The sequence below is a fragment of the Nelusetta ayraudi genome, unplaced genomic scaffold (assembly GCF_046127955.1).
Source record: "Nelusetta ayraudi isolate G7.1 ecotype Tasmania unplaced genomic scaffold, CSIRO-AGI_Nayr_v1 ptg000050l, whole genome shotgun sequence".
Taxonomy (NCBI): Eukaryota; Metazoa; Chordata; class Actinopteri; order Tetraodontiformes; family Monacanthidae; genus Nelusetta; species Nelusetta ayraudi.
In genome coordinates, this window is record NW_027466100.1 from 1706053 (window position 1) to 1727697 (window position 21645).

General features: G+C 43.5%; 3 protein-coding genes across 6 annotated transcripts; 2 read left to right on the plus strand and 1 right to left on the minus strand.

Moving 5' to 3' along the window:
- Positions 1-13: 13 nt before the first annotated feature.
- On the minus strand, positions 14-2135 carry ppil1 (peptidylprolyl isomerase (cyclophilin)-like 1). The gene is made up of 4 exons (XM_076036973.1): positions 1953-2135; positions 1380-1534; positions 668-736; positions 14-430 (listed from the first exon to the last, which is right to left on the minus strand). The coding sequence occupies exons 1-4, from the start codon at positions 2006-2008 to the stop codon at positions 210-212; spliced, it is 501 nt and encodes a 166-aa protein (XP_075893088.1). The 5' UTR covers positions 2009-2135; the 3' UTR covers positions 14-209.
- Positions 2136-2970: 835 nt separating this feature from the next.
- Positions 2971-8580, plus strand: eno1b (enolase 1b, (alpha)). The gene is made up of 12 exons (XM_076036972.1): positions 2971-3123; positions 3988-4073; positions 4180-4275; positions 4839-4897; positions 4985-5054; positions 5208-5341; positions 5442-5664; positions 6112-6309; positions 6922-7123; positions 7354-7462; positions 8009-8067; positions 8189-8580. The coding sequence occupies exons 1-12, from the start codon at positions 3017-3019 to the stop codon at positions 8256-8258; spliced, it is 1413 nt and encodes a 470-aa protein (XP_075893087.1). The 5' UTR covers positions 2971-3016; the 3' UTR covers positions 8259-8580.
- Positions 8581-10010: 1430 nt separating this feature from the next.
- rereb (arginine-glutamic acid dipeptide (RE) repeats b) lies at positions 10011-20985 on the plus strand. 4 transcript variants are annotated; one of them, XM_076037223.1, is made up of 17 exons: positions 10014-10334; positions 11274-11322; positions 11901-12025; positions 12824-12923; positions 13012-13110; positions 13322-13402; positions 13507-13660; positions 13780-13866; positions 13963-14141; positions 14273-14431; positions 14982-15092; positions 15505-16634; positions 16978-17200; positions 17339-18041; positions 18806-18946; positions 19045-19219; positions 19957-20985. In XM_076037223.1, the coding sequence occupies exons 1-17, from the start codon at positions 10309-10311 to the stop codon at positions 19988-19990; spliced, it is 3576 nt and encodes a 1191-aa protein (XP_075893338.1). In that variant the 5' UTR covers positions 10014-10308; the 3' UTR covers positions 19991-20985. The 4 variants fall into 4 exon arrangements, with proteins under 4 accessions (XP_075893336.1, XP_075893335.1, XP_075893338.1 ...); XM_076037222.1 differs by having other exon boundaries at positions 10015-10334; positions 14270-14431; XM_076037221.1 differs by having other exon boundaries at positions 10011-10334; positions 16978-18041.
- The last annotated feature ends 660 nt before the right edge of the window (positions 20986-21645 follow it).

Consider the following 21645-nt stretch of genomic DNA (forward strand, 5'->3'; position numbering starts at 1 on the left):
TTTGGGGGACTCGTTCTGTTCCATTCTCACAATCACTTTTATTAATCTACAATTAAAAAAAACAACAATTTATCAGAGGTAATAGAAAAAAGTGTGAATGATTTCCTTGTATTAAAAAAAACATGAAGCATTCACCATGTTTGAAGATAAAAGAAAAACTTGAAAAATGCACAACGAAAAAAACAAACAAAGAAGACAAAGCCTTTCACTTAGTCAACGATGCTTGTTCTGACAATTTTGATGTCATCGACTGGCCGGTCTTGAGTGCTGGTTTCCACCATCCCTATTCGTTGCAAAACGCTGATTCCCTCCGATACTCTTCCAAAAATACTGTGCTTTCCATCCAACCACTGAGTGGGTGCAAGAGAAAGAAAGAATTGGCTTCCGTTTGTATTTGGTCCAGCGTTGGCCATCGCCAGAATACCAGCACCTGGCAGACATACAAATGGAGACTTTCAGTACATGGTATGCGTTTGTCGTTCCATCATGCACAACATAAATGCTATCGCAAAGCTGATGACGTTTATTAAACCATCCACTGTACTGCCACTTTACAGTTCATTTTAACTATTTCAGCTTTATCCTAGTCTTAATTTGCATATTATCTATAATGCCAGAAGACATTCAACATTTGCATCTACATCTGCTTCTTTCCTAATCATGTTACCTGTGAATTTGAGTTCAGGGTGCAGCTCATCTTCAAACTGTTTGCCGTAAATAGAAGCACCACCACGGCCTGCAGGGACAAAAACCATTGATTGGTAAGCAACAGGTTTACAATGAACATGAAGAAATAATGAACATCTCGTGGAGGATAATGAAAAGTCGTCCCACATATGTTGTGAAATTTTACTTCGTTCATTGGCGTCATTTTGGGGTTTATTTTATTTTGGCCTAATTTGATAAACTTGTTTATTCTGGTCGATACACAAAATATTTAGTCTCCAGTTGCCCCTAAGATATGACGATAAGAGACATTACTCATTCACGCCACAAGAGGGAGGCCAATCAAACGTGAGTCGCCTTTGCCTGACGTAGAGGGACAAAACCACTTGTTTGCCGTTATGCCATGGCTGGTTGACTAGTTGGTTAGTTGATTGTCTTACAGGATGGGCATGGAATGACATTGTGAGGAGAAAGTTACCCGTTAATCCCAACTGTGTAGGTTTAGAGCCAGAAGTGATCCACAGTCACTTCAACAGTTGAGCTAATAGAAAACAACTAGCAGCCAAAAATAAGTGTTACAGGGCCATATGTGTACTAAAGATGGTCCACGTTGCTCCATTCAGGTATGTATGTCAATTATACCCATTAGCATATTAACAAACCTATTAGTTTAACACATGACACGACAAGATAATGTAATGTATTGAACCCACCTGTTCCGGTGGGGTCACCGCCCTGCACCATGAACTCCTTAATGATTCGATGAAACTTTGTGTTGCTGTAATAGCCCCTCCTGGCCAGCTCAGCAAAGTTCTTGCAGGTCTTTGGAGCATGCAGCCAGTACAGCTCGATTACTACGGTGCCCATCCTGCAACACATGTCATTGTATTATGCTTTTATTAAAAATTGAACACTCAAAGAAACCAAGGCGGACCAAAGTGTTGCACATAGAAAAATATTTTACGTGGGGTCATCATTCTACAGTAGTGTTGTCGGGAGTCACAGCAAACAACTGGTCGTTTCTGGTTTTGAACGTAGTATTTGTCATATGGTGGAGCAGCTCGAGATCTGTTCTCTGACTGCAGCATGGAGGGGGGAATAATCTAGCACTTAAATAAGGTGGAGACACAGGTATAATGAAGTCGAGAAGTTATGAATGGATGAATGACGACGGACTAATTTTTGGCGCAACGCACAACTTTACACTTGCTTCATGTGAAATGAAGATAGCTCACAGTTAGCAACACACATCAATGGTTAGCATGTAGTTTCCCCTCAAAACTTACGTCGTCTCTAAAGCCACCTTTTTCGGCTGCCATGTGTCCGGAGGTATCCCCGACATTTCGTCTTTCCGATACTTCGAGTCGATTTCGAAAAAAAAAATATCTAATGAATAAAAAACTAAATTAGCCGCACTGGCAAACGTGATAAACCAAGTCAACTCCTTTCAAACGGGGTTTTACTTCTTTGGTTTCGGTGTCTTTGCCTCTAAACGACTTACTGCCCTCTAGTGGATTAAATTACACGTCAACCGTGTGAACGCGTTGTCATGGCATCACAGGCTGTGGAAAGAAACTTTCAAAGCAAATACTAAATTAGGGTAAATCATCCCGTGTTTTGTAGGTTGCGAAATGCAACAAAGCGTAAATGAAAATGTTTTTGTAAATGCACATTTAAATCTCTTCACCGACTATTGATGTGGTAACAAAATATGACAGTTTTACGTAATTTATTGCCCAAGATCATATTCTAGCACACATTACACACTCGCTGCCACAATATATACGATGTTGTTAGTATATGGAATCATTATTATTAATAACAGCAATCTGAGATGTTGAGGTGCATGCATTTGCCCTCTTCTTAACCATGTCATTACTCCCAGCTTCCTGCCAGTGTTTTTGAACTATGTGACTGTCCATATTTTTTGCCTCAAAGTAAGAGATGTCTGCTTTTATAAAGAATATTTATACTTTTTAATGAAACAAATTTAACAATATCTAGATATTTTCCTTATTTTTTTGTTCAGATACAGCAAGTTTTGTTTGGGGCGTGGAGGCATACAGTTGTCAACAAATTTTGACACCAGAACTTAGACAATGTCAGATACAGTTGCTTTTCTTATATTCGAAGATAGATTCACGAGATAGTGCCCTTGGCAAGAGTTGAATCAGTACAACTGAGTCACAGTATAACCAGAAAAAAAGGAAATTAATACATCATTTTTTTTTTAAAGGACTGGACTAAACAAAGGGTACTACTTTCGAACCTGAGGATGGCGCTAATGAAAAAGCTTTGACAGTCAGCCGCCGTGAAAATCCGAAGAAGAACAACCTACCTCTCGACGCCAATGTGGCGCATGCGCAGGACGCGGCTAAACGCGAAGACCGTTCAGAATCTCATCCGGGTGTTGTCACTTCACCGATTCTCTTCAACTTTCAAGCCTCCCCCAGCAAGGTAAAAATAAATAATTGTCAAACATTAACATCCGTGTGATTTTCTTATTTTTGATACATTTGCTGTGCAGATGATATTTTCAGTTGCTATGCAGCCGTGGCTTTCTCGAGGCTCTAAATTACGTTTTTTTTCCCCCCTGCGAACTCGCTCGCACTTAGCCACGCTAACTCACACCGCCTGCTGGCAATGTGGATTTTTTTTTTTTTTTTTAAATCTGTAGAAACGTTGTGCACACTGCCTTAAGGTCACCATTGTTATTTTGGTAGCTACGGAGCGAACTTGTCGGCGTTTTATTTTGGATTAAATTAAGCCCTGTGAGTCGGCGAAATCTCGGTTGCAAAACTACAGAAACAAAGTAAACGTGATTATAAGATGACGTAACCTTGACTTCCCCTCCCAACACACACACACACACACACACACACACACACACACACACACACACACACACTAAACTGGATAAAATAGTAGCGCAACTTAAATAAATTACCAGGTCAAATTTTGGAATACGATAGGAATGGAGATACTGTGTTCAGACAGGTCCAGTCTTTTCTGCATCCCTGTGGCCATGTGATTAATCAGATGAGGAGGTGAAATCCAATTAGGCCAGCGGCATGCTTGTTAGTATGCCTAAGCTTACCCCCTAGGTCAGGATATTTCTGAGTGTAACCTCGAAGGGAAGAGCTGTTAAAAGCCAGGTACCAATAGGAATGAGACTGTGGGCGTTAAATAGTGGAGGCGTTTAATTTGTCTCATTATTTGTGTCTTCTGGACAAACATGCAGCGTAGTGGGTTGTCTCCCTACACTGCATGTTATTACACATAACAGCAAGCTTAATGTCTGTCTCCCTCATGTTCCTGCAGAATGTCCATCGTCAAGATTCACGCCAGGGAGATCTTTGATTCTCGTGGAAACCCGACAGTGGAGGTCGACCTTTACACCGACAAAGGTTGGCACAGATTTAGAACTTGCTCGTTGCAGTAGATACGACCAGTGAGATGCATTTCTTCCCAATTTAAATTTGATTTGTTTGTGTTCGCCTTTACGTTTCACAGGGTTGTTTCGTGCAGCTGTGCCGAGCGGTGCATCCACTGGAATCTATGAAGCTTTGGAGCTCAGGGACAATGACAAGTCTCGTTACCTTGGCAAAGGTTTGCCAATACATTATTCCTTCTAAAACATGGAGAATTGGTCACACGTCACAATCTATATTTCTTTGCAGCCATGTGTGCAATTGAAAACTATTGTAAAGGATTACGTTTATTTGACTCATCTTTTCTTATGTTAGTGTCATCTTCCCCACTTCCTTCTTGCCTCATGTGAAGGGGTTAGTGAGTTTCTGTTGCCTGCCGCAATTAAAAAAATATATAAAGAATTATTTTGGTATTGTCATTTAACGGGTGTTACAATGGAGGATAAAAAGAATTGAATTTAAATTGACTTGATGTGCACGATGTATAACAAGCATAAAGCATGGTCAGACGTACTCATGGACTGTTTGACTTGATTGAAAAACAAATCAATTTATGGTTTAAAACTAAAGTAGTTGTTTCTAAATTCAAATCCAATTCAAACATACACTCTCGCATGTTTCTTTCTTGTGTGCATTAAAAGCAACTTGCATGTGTTGGATTTTTTTCCCTTTTCATTGGCAGTCAAAGTGTTGTCCTTCCTGCTGTTAGACAGTAATCCCAGTTATCTGTTCCCATCACAGGTGTCACAAAGGCCGTTGAGAATATCAATTCTATTATTGGACCTGCACTTTTGGAACAGGTAGGAAGACAATTTTAACTTTTGCAGAGGTTTGCTATGGCTTAATGCTGGTGTGAATTGCTTGCGTAATTCTTCTTGTGTCCGCAGGATATGAACGTGGTTGAGCAAGAGAGGATTGACAAGTTCATGATTGACCTCGATGGCACAGACAACAAATGTGAGGATAGTCATCTTGTCAGGACTCGAGTTTATTAAAAATAAATTCATGTAATTTTATTATTTGCTTGATGATCCATTAGCAACGATAGCCAGGATTAAGTTAGAATATTCATACCATCTAATCGTATGTTTCTCCCTATTTCCCTTTAAGCCAAATTTGGAGCGAATGCCATCCTGGGTGTTTCCCTGGCAGTTTGCAAAGCCGGTGCAGCTGAGAAGAACGTCCCCCTGTATCGTCACATTGCAGATCTTGCAGGAAACCCAGAGGTCATCCTGCCTGTGCCGGTGAGGTTCCGTGTGCCAAATTGCTTTTCGAAATCCGCCCTCTCAACTCCGTCCCCTGAGTTCACTGTGAGGTCACACCTCTCATGTCCATCTCCTACAGGCCTTCAATGTCATCAACGGTGGCTCCCATGCTGGCAACAAGCTGGCAATGCAAGAGTTCATGATCCTGCCAGTTGGTGCTAGTACCTTCAAAGACGCCATGCGCATCGGGGCTGAGGTCTACCACAATCTCAAAAATGTAATCAAGAAGAAATATGGTCAGGATGCAACCAATGTGGGTGATGAAGGCGGCTTTGCTCCAAACATCCTGGAGAACAAAGAAGGTATATTAAAGGAGAAAGTCTTAACAATTCATTTCTTTGAAATTGAAAAAAGTATCTTGTGCTTATGTGTGATCAAATAAATGCTGCACAATCTAATATCTAAGATTTAAAATCTTTTTTTTAATCAACATCAAGAGCATTTTCTGCTAATTCAATGTGAAGCAAAATAAATAATTATTGTTAATTATTAGACTGGAAAAAATCATGTCTGATTTAGAACTTTTTGGAAAAGAGAACCAATACTTTGATGATAAAGGTCTAACCATGCACCAAGAAGCCACACAAGTAAAAAGATGTTTTTAATTGGGCACAGAATGAGAATTCATTATATTTTGCCAAATATCATAATGTAAAATTTTAATTTCTGCTTCGGGACAATTTTTAAAACATTTGGAAATGAGAAAAAGTTGTCGGCAAATAATTGTTTTCCATGTTTTAACCATGCAGCTTTGGAGCTGCTGAAAGAAGCCATCAGCAAAGCAGGATACTCGGATGAAATTGTCATCGGCATGGACGTGGCTGCCTCAGAATTCTTCAGGGAGGGAAAATACGACCTGGATTTCAAGTCTCCTGATGACCCGAGCCGTTACATCACTCCCAACGAGCTGGCTGACCTCTACAAGAGCTTTGTGAAGGATTATCCAGGTATCCTCCCGACTCTCTCCTTTTACACATCGTTGTATCCGTTGGCAAACAGCAGGACAAACGTTGTCGAGGTCATGCCAGATCCAACTTAGTCATGCAGCGAGGAAACAATCCACCTCCTAGAGGGCCCGCCAAATTTATTGTGCTGTTGTTGGTATCACGCCGCTCTGAACTCGTAGAGAAAAAAAGTGAAAAATATTAACAAATCAGCTGCTTCATACTCAACCTTTCTGATCAGTGCAATATTGAACAAAAATAAGTGTAGGATATTTATAATCTGCAGAGAAAATTAAAAAAAAAAAATGTCACAGTGTGACAAAAGCACAATCAAACGATGAAGGTTGTAATTATGAAAAATGGTTGATTTCCACAGAAAATTACAACTATCATTAAAACTATAATGAAACTAATCATCTAGTGAATTAATGCGTGATTAAGTTCTGTTTTCACCGCACCACCAGGTCACCCTTTCAAGAAAAAAAATGACCCTTCACTTTTCCCACTGAATCCTTTTTGAACTCGTATAACCAGTTTTTGAACCACAGTTGTAAGGTGACTCACTCCAGTTTATCTGCCCGTTATCTGAACATCTCACACATTCTTTGCTCCTAGTGGTTTCAATCGAAGATCCCTTTGACCAGGATGACTGGGCAGCCTGGTCCAACTTCACTGGAAGCACAGAAATCCAGGTTGTCGGAGACGACCTCACCGTCACCAACCCCAATCGCATCAGCAAGGCAGTGGAGGACAAGGCCTGCAACTGTCTGCTGCTGAAAGTTAATCAGATTGGCACAGTCACCGAGTCTATGCAAGCGTAAGTCAGATGAGAAACTGAAGCTTGACGTGTTACAAAGCACACGCAATTACTTTTACCACAAACACATGCTGTTGTCCCTGCTGCCAATCACTACCAACCAATAATTGTAAGCAATAAATCTTCATCGATCAAACCTGCTGACTGTATGTACAGCACAGGATGACGTTGTTAACTGTACAGTATCTATCATATATATTTTTCTCATTCACTTTTATTTGTCTTTACAGGTGCAAGATGGCCCAAGAGAGCGGATGGGGTGTTATGGTGAGCCACCGCTCTGGGGAGACTGAGGACACCTTCATTGCAGATTTGGTGGTTGGACTCTGCACTGGACAGGTAATCAGAATATTAATAGTCTGCATTTGTTTCATTTCATTAATGAAAACTTTCAAAAATTCAAAAAAAAGATGTACATACAGTTCATACATGGAAAAAGTACATTTACTATGTTAGATTGTGGGGTAAAACATACAGTGTAAACAAATACAAAATGTTAACGTATCAGGCAAGTTTTATGAGGAAAAAAGTTCAAAGCACATCACATTTAGCACAACTTTAAATTATTATTGATACACAGCTAAACCATCATTTATGTAGGAGCATCGTCTTCCCTGTATTGTTTGACCCTGAAGATGCATGTAGTGTTGTAACATTAATCATGCATGTAAAAAAAAAATCCTTTTATCCCTGTCCTTCATTATGCTTTTAATTTTTGTTCTGAAGACTATTTTTTAGTATTTCATACCCTACTTTTTATGCACAGGTTATATTCCAGCTCCATGTAAAGGGCAGGAAATTCTATCTATTGATAGATAAATATCTGTCTATTAGTTTTATTATGACTATGAAGGTAAAATAACGTTACTACTGTCTGTCTCACAGATTAAAACGGGAGCACCATGTCGCTCTGAGCGCTTGGCCAAATACAACCAGATTCTCAGGTAAGTCTCACGCACAAACTGAGGGATTTTGGTTTTATTTGGTTACTTTTTGCAAGCTGTATTTGCGCAACTTCTCCTTTGCCCTTTTTTTTTTCTTCAATTTTTGTCTTTGTTACTCTAGAATCGAGGAGGAACTGGGAGATGCAGCTCGTTTTGCTGGAAAGAAATTCAGAAACCCCTTGGATAAGTGAATATCTAAGCGATTTACTTCAGCGAAGTAATCCTGCCACCTACTTGGTATCAGTCTACTGAATTTTAACACTTGCCACTTTAAGGAGCTAATGGTTAATGTAGATTTACAATTGTACTAAAAGGTGGATTTGATATTGTAGAAAAAACTCTGTGTAGCTACAGATATTTGGCACTTGACTATCAAATCTTAATGCCCTGTTTGTTTATGTGCAATAATTGAATAGGCTGGATTCTAAAATGAATATTAATCTGCAACAATGAAAACTAAAGACAAACAAAGCACTTGGAGACAAACTGAATAAAGTTATGTCAATGATAAAATGTGTATTTTGTTTTTGTTTACATCACATAGTTTTATCATTTAAAATTTTAACATGCAGTTTCAGTAAACAAGAAATGAAGCTTTACTCTGAATGACTAAATAATTGGACAGATGCAGGTTATTATCAAACGTGCACCCTTTTCCTGCTTATTTCATTTTTTTCTGCCCGCAGAAGTATTTGCGTCACATTGTGGTATTGACGCAATGTACTATCATGTTAATGTGGGTGCTGTGTCATCAAAATATCTGCAGTAGTTTATCTTATTTTTTAACTTGAATTTGTACTGGAGGAAAATTTAATAGACGGTAGCCTGTTTCCAGTATTGAATTATACTAAGATCAGGGTTAAGATGTGAAAAGAAATTATATTTATGCAGAACATGTGAGATCTTCTGCTCATGACCAAAACACAGATTCTCAAACCTTGGTGAGAAGCTTGCACGCTCCCTATATAAATGACAACCTCAGTGAGTAGATTAATAGTCTCGTTATGGAATTACAATACCATTGAACATGTGTTAGATCTTTGATTGCATCTGATGAAACACGTTGAATTAAATTGATCCATTATTTTGTTATCATGTTTTCCATTGCTAAAGAGGCGAGGTGGGTATTAAAAATATATATATGTATGTATACATATATATATATATATGTATATATATATATATATATATATATATATATATATATATATATATATATATATATATATATATATATATATATATATATATATAATTCAATGTTGTACCTGATTAATGTGGCATCAGTGCCCAGGTGCTGCTCAGTGGCTGTCTACTGCTGCTTACAAGAGGACAAGTGCGATAGGATGATACGATACGATAGTTTACACTACATTTTGTACAGTATACGTGACCAATATAAAGAATATTATATATTATTTTTATGCACAGGTTCAAATTATTTCAATTTACAAATATAGTTGTATATATGTATATATTATAATTGTGTAAATATAAGTGTGGTAAAGACATACAGATTTGCAGTATCAATTTTTTTTTTTTTTACGATACGTTTTTATGACACCATGTGTTAAATGTTCCCTTTTATTACTACCACCATCTATTTCATTATCTTTTTATTTTTTATTTTTATGAAACAGTATCCTTGCATTTGACCATATCCTAAAAACCAATACATTGCCCAACAAGTACATGTTAAAAAGTCAGTCATCAGTCCGAACGTTTGTGCAAAAAAAACCAAACAAAATAAAATAAACGTGAAATATGGTCCTTTTAAACGTGACAAATCTGGCAGTAATGGCTCCCTTCCTTGCCGTCCTGCATGAAGTGTCGCGCTTGCATAACGCGGTTAAATAACCACAGCGGCGATAGTATCACACCGCGTCTATCTCTGATTCATGGACGCCTGTGTAACTGTAGCAGCAGCGGCGGCGGCGGCAGCAGCTGTGTCGAGCGGCCCCTGTGGCTCCTGCTGCCGACCCGCGGCACATGCTCAGTAATGAAGAGCCAGACAACTTTGAAGGTTTAGCTGTGTGGCTGCTGAGGTCATTGCACTGGAAGGGAGAGAGAGGGAGAGAGAGAGCGAGAGAGGGAGAAAAAAAAAAAAAAAAAAAAACATCGCCTCTCTCCACTACACCGCCTCCATTTTGAATAGCCATGTAATAGGGGATTCGAATAGTTTGTGTGTATCGCCCACTGCGCTGCGTAGTGTCAACAAGCCTCATCCAAACATCCGTCGACATGGACGACCTGTTCAGTCCGCGCAGGTAACTTGATTTACACCGCGTCAGCTTTCGCATTTCATCCGCCTCGTGCGAGAATACGCGTTTGAACCGGTGCTGGTGTGTCTTTGAGAGCCGTTTGCATGAAATACTTGAAGTGTCAGTGGTCACGAAGTTCGTGTCTGGCTAACAAGCTAGCCAAATAACGGCGTAATGTTACAGTCTCGTTAGCAGCTAGCGATTCCCTCTGGGATTATGGTTTCCTGCTCGCTTTTATCGAACTAAGGGCTATTCCTGCGGTTATCAAGTGCAACACCGTCGTCAAATCAAATCGAGCTTAAGCTCGGACGATTAGTAAATCGGCTGTTATCTCCGTCGGGGCTGACGCGCATTGACAGGGCTCGTTAAAGCTGCCGTGTGTAAAGGTTTTCACGTATCTTGACGACATGTTGTGCATGCTAACGCCGCTGTTTGTCATCGATGTGGCCAACACTGTCATGGGACTTAGTCAAGCGGCTTCTGACAGCCTGTCAAGAAAAAAAAAAGTAGCACACACTGTTCGCGTAATGGTGACCGTAAAAGAATTAGCCGCTCATGTATGATTGATTGACAGTCCGTCGTTGTGGCCTGGCTCGGGTTTCATTCACGCATGATGAGGAAGCGACGCAGGTGACAGTTGAGATTGGTTAACGTGATGCGGGGGCGGGATGTTGTTTTACTGCTGTGTAGTCAGCGGGATGAAGGCGAGCTGCTGTGACAACACCCAAGTTAACACTAACACTACTGTCTGTGCACATACCAAAAGGCTCTGTTATGATAATAATGTTCATCTATTTGAACTTTGAAATCTGAAGGAATTTCCAAGCGTATAAGCTGCTGTAAAGCGTTTGAAATTGTGAAGATGATATGATTTGTTGTTGTTGTTGTTGTTGTTATTATTATTCTTCCAACCCCTAACCCTAATCATTATTTTTTTAATTTCAGGAGCCTGAACAGCACTCAGGGTGAGATCAGAGTGGGACCGAGTCATCAGGTACATTGTGCAATTATTTGGGTCGCTTCCTCATTACTAAAAGTGTTTAATAATGAGGTTTTCTTTAAATTTGATTTAAATGATAAAAAAAATATTTTCAGATATTTTTTTTAAATTTATAATTCACGTTCATAGATTTTTATTTGTACTCCCACTATGTTTCAGTCAAGTCTTATTGCATGGAATTAATGTCAGTGTCATAAATAATGATGTGGGGAAATGAGCACTCACTTCCACTGCTGCTTGACCCAATCAAAATTGATGTTGCATAATGAAATCCTTCATTTAATCATTACTGTAACTCAAATCAAATTACACTTTTAATTCTTTAAGGTTAACTTTAATATTTACTTTTAATATCAAAATGTCAATTTATTTCTCTCTCTGTTTGCCCAAAGTTGTGCGGTAAACGTTGTGACGATTGCATTTTACATGCAACGACCCACTCTTGTGCCTTATTTTCTGTACTACCCTAAATATTGATCTTGGCAAAACATTCAGTCGCTCTTATTAGAAGCAGCCTACCTAACGAGGGTGTGTGTTGTTTCGTGTCCTTGCCCTCTCTGGTTCAACTGCAGGCTAAGCTGCCAGAACTGCTGCAGCGGCCGGCTCCCACCTTACAGAGTCAGACTGAGATAGAAGAACTGATGTGGACGCCGGGAGTCAATGACTGTGACCTTCTGATGTATCTCAGAGCTGCCAGGTCAGTCCAAGTCGCTTCATTGTTAAGCAGAAAGACGCAGATTTTGTTTTTATGATTATTAATAAACCTCAGGGTTGAGTTGGAGTCTTTGTTGACCTGCTGGCAGGTATATTTTAATCCAAATCCTCTACACTGTCTGCAAAAAAGGCCCTTACAGCAGCTTAGCGTTAGTGTGACTCTGCAGTACACTGGCCGACCACTTACCCTAGTGTGTAACCTAATTGTGTTGGTGCAGGCTGTGCTCTAAGAGCTTATGGCATAATAGTTTTGACGGTTAGAAAAGACAGCAAACATGTAGAACAAACATGTAGAACGTGTACAAGCATGTTCTCATTTATAAAGTATGCAAATCAGTAGTCGTGTTTTAATTTGGGCACTCATATCCAACGTCAAACTTTAAACTTTCTTTTTTTATATGGCATTTTTCATACAGAGAGCAGCTCAAAGTGCCTCACAACAAAGACAGAAAACATAAACAACAGAGAGAAAATAAAATAAAAACAAAACCCAACCCTCCCAAAGCCACAAATACAGAGACGCACAAACACCTACACACACTCACACTTCTTACACTAACATGCAACGCACATCATAATAAAATGAATAATATTTTGATGTCTCACAAGATGTTACTTGTTAACATTTACGTTGAAGATACAACATAAAGATGCCTAACATTGGTAGGCTGGATCAAGCTGGAAACAGGAAAACATGACGTGTGCTGTCAGTCATTTTTCATCTTGCTTTTTATTCTAGTAGTAACCTCAGAAATGACTGTTTTATTTTTGTTATTCGCAGGAGCATGGCAGCATTTGCAGGAATGTGTGACGGAGGATCCACGGAAGACGGATGCTTAGCCGCCTCCCGAGACGACACCACGCTCAACGCACTCAACATGGTGAGATTCCCGGCCTCAGCCGATGTGCATTTTTTTTTTTTTATGTTTATCATGAATCCTCACGTCTGCGCTTTTTTTAACGATCAAGCTGCACGCAAGTCACTACGATGCGGCGAAAGCTCTCCAGCGCCTGGTCAAGAAGCCCCTGCCGAAGCTCATTGAGAAATGCTGGTCGGAGGACGATGTGGTGAGTGGCCCCTGAAGAGACGTATTGAAGTATTGAGTATAAGAATGACTAAACAATGAAGAACATTTCACAATTCACCAGGCTCACTTCAGTTTGACGAACTTGTTGCAATCTCACCGACTGAAAGCTTGATTTTTTTAAATTATTTTTTTAACTCTCATTTCTAATAAGTCATCCCCGTAACTGATGCTAACATTATGTTTCCCCACAGAAACGCTTCATCAAAGGCCTCAGGCAATATGGAAAGAATTTCTTTCGCATCCGAAAAGACTTCCTGCCTGGCAAAAAGACGGTGGGTTAACGCCGCCTGCGTTCGTGCACGATCCCGCGTTGCGGTTGAACTGCGGTCGGGGACGCTTTTCAGAAGAAAGAATTGACGTGTCGTCGTTTCATCAGGGGGAGCTGATCACTTTTTATTACCACTGGAAGAAAACTCCCGAGGCTGCCGGAACGAGAGCTTACCGTCAGCAGCGGCGACAGCCCTCCTCACGCAAGGCCAAGACCCGCTCGGCCGCCGCTCCCGTCAACACCCCGTCACGAAATTACTCTGGTCAGCACGCGCAGCCTCTTCTTCCCAAAACGTGTTGCCGTCAAGCTTTGCTAAAGCTACGTCTTTGTCAAACGTGGAGCTCATAACATAAAAATAAAAATGATTTCTCCCCCTTGCAGTGGACGCAAGCTCTGCCAGCGACGATGACCTCGACAGCGAGGACAGCGAGCAGGAAATCAAAAGCTGCAGTCACTGTGGCGCAACAAGTGAGTGCATGTTGTGAATCCGTAAGCTGTCACGTGTCACGGCAGACTTCAGTGAGCAAATGTGAAACAGATATCTGCTGGCGTTTTCTCGTCCAGGCTCTAAGGACTGGCACCAGGCTGGCCGAGGCAGCCAGCTGCTGTGTTCAAGTTGTCAGAATTACGAAAACAAGCATGGATGTCTACCGAGATCTGCAGCCTTCATGTTTAAACCCGTCAAAGAGGAAGAGGAGGTGAACAGCAAGCACGGCATGAGGACGCGACGGAGCCGAGCAGCTGTAAGCTTGGCGCCCTCCAACGTCACTTTCACCTTTTTCTTTGCTTCTTTTTTCTTACTTCTTTTGTAATCGTGACGGAGTCCTCCTGCGTATTTTAACTCAAAGGTCCTCCGCTCAATATCTTACAGCAGCTGTCGTCTCTGAGAAGTGGACACCGGAGGCTCACCGGCTCCCCCACCAATGAGGATCAGCCGTCAAGGGGCCAGACCTCCATGAGTGGAACATCCTCCATTTCTCTGAGGTCGTCTTCCACGGACAACAAGAACGAATCCAACAGGAAGAAGAACAAGGTGAGCAAAATACAGTTCAATAGTGAGTGCAGCCCACCAATTATGTAACCTAAGAATTTTAGGATTTTATTTATTTATATATTTTTGAGGAGTTATATGTGAAATTCATCCTGTTGGACTTCAGGAAGAAATGCTTTCTGCACAAGTAGTGCTACAGTGACATCTAGAGTAAAAAGTGACACCCACTGTGCGTTTTTTTTCTTCTTTTTTTTCCCCATCGGCCAGGCCAGCTGTGCTCATTTATGTGTATGTGAATGTCCTCTTCCTTCCTCCCTTTAAACCATTAAGCCTGTGGTCCTCTTCCAAACACTGTCATTAAACAGCAAATAGTGGTTTACAACGGACACTGCACGATGCTAACGATAACTTAGCCTGCTAAATTGCTGCTAAGTATCCTAACCGTACCCCAACCACCCGCTTTTGCACCTGCAGCATCCTTTGAGTCCAATGCACATTGTCATTAAAACTTGGCATGTTAAATAAAAAAAAAATTGCACTTGATGTACTCATAATCAAGCACGTTGTCTTCTGCAATTGTTTGTTTTTGCAGAAGATCAAAGAGGAGGTCACGTTGCCAAAGACAACAAAGCGTGGACGTGAGAGTTCTGCTCAGGAGCCAGAGGAGCCAGAGAAAGTCACACCGAAAAGGGCAAAGACACAGGTGAGACATTCAGGGGCTCTTAAAGGTCCTGTGTGTAAAACCTGGCATGATTTATGATTTTTATATTGATAAAACCTTAAAATGCTGCCCATAAATACATTACTAAAAGTGTATTCTCGCAGTACAATCAAAGTAATTTGGTTTTCCTACCCTGTCAAACGGTTCTCATATATATATAAGAATATACATAGAACACTGAGGGTCTTGCTCCTAATTAGCTACCATCTTGTGCCGCCATGATTTAAGGAAGCCCGCCTTTGTATTCAGTGGCCCTAAATACAAAGCGTGCTCTTAAACTAGCTTCCTTAAAAATTTTAATCTCTGAACCTAAAAGTAAATGGACGGTTTTAAAGTTCCTGCTGTGCAAGTCAGTATTCAACACGTCACTAAGTGTGATTTGGTGGCCGCCCAGGATCCGCAGGGCTCCCGCTCGGAGGGCGAGGCCGAGGTGGAGGAGGAGAGCTCCTCCGAGAGCCGCAGCGCTCAGGACGACGGCAGCAGCGACACCAAAGACATCGACCAGGACAACCGCAGCTCCTCGCCCAGCATCCCCAGCCCCCAGCAGGGCAACGAGAGCGACTCCGACTCCTCCGCCCAGCCCGCCGGCGCCCCGCCGGAGCCGGTCCCTCCTCCTCCTGCGGCGCTGGCGGAGGCCCCCGCCCCGCCGGCCCCTCCCGCCCCTCCGGTCCTCCCCCCGCCGTCCCAGAAGCCCCCCTCCGCCCCCCAGCCCGTGCAGGGCGCCGTCGCCGCCTCCTCCGCCGAGGCCGCCCCGAGCCCCCCCTCTGCCTCGCCGCCGGACCCCCCTCCACCGGCCGCCCCTGCGCGCCGGACCCCGCCCGCCATGCACGCTCCATCTGCCCCGCCTCCCCCTCCATCGCCCCCCCTCCCCTCGCCCATGAGCCAGGACTCTGCCGCGCTGGCCTCAGCGTTCCAGGTCCCTCCTGCGCTCAGCTCGGCGCCGCCGCCGGCCCCCCAGCGGCCGCCGCCCTTCTTCCGGGAGGTCCAGCCGCAGATCAGGCCCCCCCCCACCACTCCCATCCCCCCCTCGCACAAGCAGATGCCGCACCAGTCCGCCACGCCCTTCCCCCAGATGCCCTCCAACCTGCCGCCCCCGCCCGCCCTCAAGCCCCTCAACTCCCTGCCCAACCAGCACCTCCCCGGCGCCCCCCCGCCACCCCTCCAGCTCATGCCCCAGCCCATGGCCGTGCCGCCCCTCCCCCCCGCCCACCTCCCCGTCATCTCCCAGGTGCAGCACGTCCCCGGGAAGTGCGCGGCTCCTGGCCACGCCCCCTCCGCGGCCTCGCACCCGCACGCTCCCGCCGCGGCCTCGGCCATGGGGCCCCTGCCCAGCCTCCAGCCGTCGTACCCGCCTCTCCCGCTGAGACCCCCGCCCGGCACCGGCCTGGCCGGCTCGCAGATTCAGATCAAAGAGGAGCCGCTGGACGAGATGGAGGAGCCCGAGAGCCCGCCGTCGCCGCCTCGGAGCCCCTCCCCCGAGCCCACCGTCATCAACATGGCCGGTCACGCCAGCCAGTCTGCTCGGTACGTCTGCACGCGTCCTGCCTGTCACATGGTTCATAGTTGTTCAGTGTTTGTCGTTTCTGCTTCTGTCGGAGTGTTTTTACCTCATCTGTTGTTTTGTTCAGTTAAGAATTTTTAATGTCAGATTTTTGTGATTTGAGATACATTTTGAGACGGTGATGTCAATATAAGTGATTCTGCTAAAATTACATAATCTTCAATAGAAAAAGGAAACATCAAACATCAAATCACAACTTTATGGAGAGTCTTTCTAAATTCACATCTTATATTGTTCAGTCAACATGAGGTGGAAAAAAGTAACTTTTTCAAGAAAATAATGAGAAAATATCTTCCCTCCTTTCAGGTTTATCAAACACTTGGATCGGGGTTACAACTCGTGCGCAAGAACGGACTTGTTCTTCACGCCGCTGTCCTCCTCCAAGCTGGCCAAGAAACGCGAGGAGGCGGTGGAGCGGTCGCGCCGCGAGGCCGAGCTCTCGTCCCGGCAGGAGCGTGAGAGGGAGAAAGACCGGGAGCGGGAGCGGGAGCGAGAGAGGGAGCGAGAGAGGGAGGCGGACCGGAGCGCTGTGAGTGAAACACTGAACCGCTGCTGCAAACCTGACATATGTCTCTCCTGTCACACGCACGAGCGCGCTCTCTCTCTCTCTCTCCCCCCACCCCTCTCTCTCTCACACACACACGCACACGTTTGCTCTCCCCGGCAGCGAGCGTCCAGCTCGTCCCAGGACAGCCGCATGAGCGAGGGTCCGATGGTGGCGCCGGGCCACGGCCGCTCCTCCTTCGAGCAGCCGCCCACCACCGTGGCGGCGGTGCCACCCTACATCGGGCCCGACACGCCGGCGCTGCGCACCCTGAGCGAGTACGCTCGGCCCCACGTCATGTCGCCCACCAACCGCAACCACCCGTTCTATGTGTCGCTGGGCCCCGGCGACCCCCTGCTGGCCTACCACATGCCGGGCCTGTACAGCGCCGAGCCGGGCCTCCGGGAGCGCGAGCTGCGCAACCTCCGCGAGAGGGAGCTCCGCGAAAGGATGAAGCCCGGCTTTGAGGTCAAGCCCCCGGACCTGGACGCCCTGCACCCCTCGGCCAACCCCATGGAGCACTTCGCCCGGCACGGCGCCATCGCCCTGCCCCACATCCCGGGGCCCCCGCATCCCTTCGCGCACTTCCACCCCGGCCTGGGCCACCTGGAGCGGGAGCGGATGGCGCTGGCCGGGCCCCAGCTGCGCCCGGAGCTGACCTACGCCGAGCGGCTCACCGCCGAGAGGCTGCACGCCGAGAGGATGGCGTCGGTGGCCACGGACCCGGCGACGCGGCTCCAGATGCTCAACGTGACGCCGCACCACCACCAGCACTCCCACATCCACTCGCACCTCCACCTGCACCAGCAGGACCCGCTCGGCCAAGGTGAGGCCGCGAGCGAGGGGTTGCAAATGGCCTTTACCCTCGGCCGTGGCGCAAGTCGAATCCATGTGTTCATACCGGAGCTGTCAGAAGATTCAATTTTTAAATCACAATTTTTAAATCAGACAAGGTCTGAATTTCCATAGTTAACTGCGATTCATCAAAGTTTAGATTTGCGTGTTTAAAATTCTGTAGTTTTTCCTTTTTATGTCCATATTAATGTAAAGCAGTTCTTACCAGAGTGTCTTAGTTAGGAACCAAATGAACACATAGGAAGGATTTGGGCAAACGTTTTGAGTAGTGGTTCACCAAAAAAAAAAAAAATATCATGGGATTTATCTAAAAATGTGCTTTAATTTGAAAAGGAACAAAAGTGTTGCAACAACATTAAAAATCTCAATGGGCCACATATGGCCCCCGGGCCATAGTTTGTCCAAGGCTGCACTAGGCCCACTTATTTCATAAGCATTTGTTGAATGAAACATGACCGCTGTCATGAATCCAAACCAGATTTGTCAGGAGGGCGTTAAGAACACTTTTCTACTTATCAAATCAAATCAAACTTTATTTATATAGCACCTTCATACATAAAAAATGCAACACAAGGTGCTTGACAGAACAGCACTACAACTTGGAAAGGACAAAAGGCTTGCGATTGAAATGTAGTCAAAAAATGAGTGCATTATTCCTTGTATTTGTATTCCGTCACGATGAACGTGTTCATGCTGGCAGCTCTAATTTACACACAAATTGATTTCCTCACCCAGGGTCCAGTCCACACCCTCTGGTCGACCCACTGGCAAATGGACCACGCTTGGCCCGATTCCCCTTCCCCGGTGGCCCGATCCCGAACCCGCTGCTCAGCGATCTTCCGCATGATCATGAGATGTTGCGTCACCCGCTGTTTGGTTCGTCGTGTCTCTCTTACGCGCTTTTTTCCGGCCTCGCCTCAAGCATTCCTAAGGTTCAGCCCACCACTGTGCGCTCACGCTTCTGTTCATTGTAGGAGCGGCGTATCCCCGAGAGCTGCAGGGCCCAATTCCTCCCATGTCTGCCGCTCACCAGCTCCAGGCCATGCACGCTCAGTCGGCAGAGCTGCAGAGGATGGCGATGGAGCAGCAGTGGCTGCATGGGCATCACCTGCACGGAGGCCCTCTACCAAGTCAGGAGGATTATTACAGGTAAGTAAGTTATCCTGAGGGTCCCGTCAAGGGCTTCAGTTGGGTTTTGTTTTTGTTTTTTTTAGTTAGAAACGGTTTGAGTTTGACTCTTAGTGGGCTTTAGTTCTCTTTGATAGAAGAATAGAGAAATAATTGCACAAGCAAATTGTTGCTATTAAAGGAGCAATACACAATTTTCCTCCGGCCACAAAGGCATGTCAGTGCGTGTGAATTGGCAGCTGCACCTCTCGCTGTTATAAATAGCCAGAAGCAACCTCTGCAGTGGGCAACCACACCAAATTTCAGAGAACACATGTGAATAGCATGAAAGGGGCTCGTAAATGCTGGAATTACAGTATACTGGGTATAACCCTGAATCCAGTATGGTACCAGAACTGTTACGTTGTGTTTCCAACGGGACAACAATCAGTGACACTGCTAAATGAAGGGCGTCGGGCTCTGCTAAAATATTCAAGTGGTTCAGTTTTAATTGAACTGGCTGTGGATGAAGAAAATCAAACAAAAAACATGGAGGCAGGTCCGTCACTGATAGTGGTCCCCTAGGAAACCTGACATGGTAACAGAGTTCTGGTGACTTCTGGCAACTCTGCAGATTTAGGGTTACGTCCAGCATAAATTTAGTTAACATTAGCACATCGGGCTCGTTCACTCCACACACACACACTTGCTTTAACAATTGCTCCAGCAGGACACTCCTAAACGGTTACCTGTTTCCTTCTCTCTCTTTTTTTTTTTAGTCGTCTGAAGAAAGAAGGTGACAAGCCATCTTGAGTTCCAGGTGGTGCATGAAACTCTACACTCTCACCCAATAGAATAATAATTACATATAAAACAATAGAAGAATATTTGTGTGTCTGGTTTTCTTTTTGTTTTGTTTTAATGTATTTTAGAGATAAAAACTCTTTGTGACTCTTTATGTGCATTCCTTGTTCAGCACTTAACAGGACTGTCAAAATGTCAGTCAGAGAATTTCATATAACTCAAAACTTTATACTAATTTTATTATCAAAGTAATGATCAGTCTCACCCGTTCATGTGAGATTTAAAGCGTTGGCTTTTCTCTGACAAACTGTAAGCTGGTTTCATATGCAGTGATATTGACTTCCTTTAATACAGCTATTAATATGGATTTAAAACTGACTGACTGTGGTGTTAAGTTTAAAAATATTCCTATAGTTTATAAAAGATTCCCTTGTACAGAATGACATTTAAACCAGTGTTTGAATGATTGTAATGACCTAGCATGACTCAGTCTCCATTTCCCATTAAACTAGAGTAGCAGTTTGCATAATGGTGTTTAGCATAGTAGAGGTTGGTTTTACTCTTAAATCTGCTAAATATTTGTCTAAATCCTAAAGTTTTATATATTAAGATATCTTTTCACGGTATAACCGGAGGTTTTATTCCCTCAGCTTTGAGATTGTATATAATACATGTTCACTATATGAATGAGAACTATTAATATAGCATTAGATGTGAACACTTCACCCTTGAGTCATCACAATAAAGAGTAAGTCATTAACTAAAAGATTATATGGTGTTTAAAAGTGAAACAATGATTTTACCATGATCTGCCATACAGGCAGTGTAATTAGAGACAAAATGTAAAAAAAAAAGAAAAAAAAAAGAAAAACTTAATTGGAACCTAAAATTTTGAGCATTTTAATGAAATTCTAAAAGAACCACCTTTAAGTTTCATATTTATGTGACATTATATGAAAGTGTATCCATTGCATATTTATTTCAATAAATATTTCTGCAGTGAAGCTGTGTGTCCTTAGTCTATTGTTAATGCGATGACAACTCACTGTAGATGCTTATGGTTTTTGAAACGTGGTCTGTGGGAGACTCAAGGAACTCGTGACCAGAATAATATTGACACATTGTCAGCAGCTGGTATAGCTTTGATAGCTATTAAATTGCACAGAGACTTTATTTCATCATTGCACAAAACAAATTTGTGTAAATCAAATTTAACAAGGTTAAACATCTGGAAAATCCTTAAAAGATTATAACGTAACGTAATCTTAACATGAAAGTATGGTTTGGAAGATGCTGATCAAATGACAAAACCATAAATCTGCTGCAGTTTTTGCTTCGTACAGTATTCTTTCTGTTTTGATATATAAATGTATGAAGCCAAAAATGTTTTGACAGTCTATCAGGACCAACCATTGCCAAAGTCTTCACCTACTATGCCTTTTCTCTCAACATGCACCACAAAATTCCTTCCAGACCCTTACCTGCAACACAACCTTAGATGACCTTCCTGTGCCGATGCCCTGTGCTCATCTTGATATTTGCTCCCAAATAAATGCTAGCTGCCATTTAATCAAGGCTCAAATGCAGCTTCACAAAACACTGAAATATGTGGAAATGTGGCATGTTAAATGTGTGCGCCTTTGTACACGGAGGATGGTCCACAC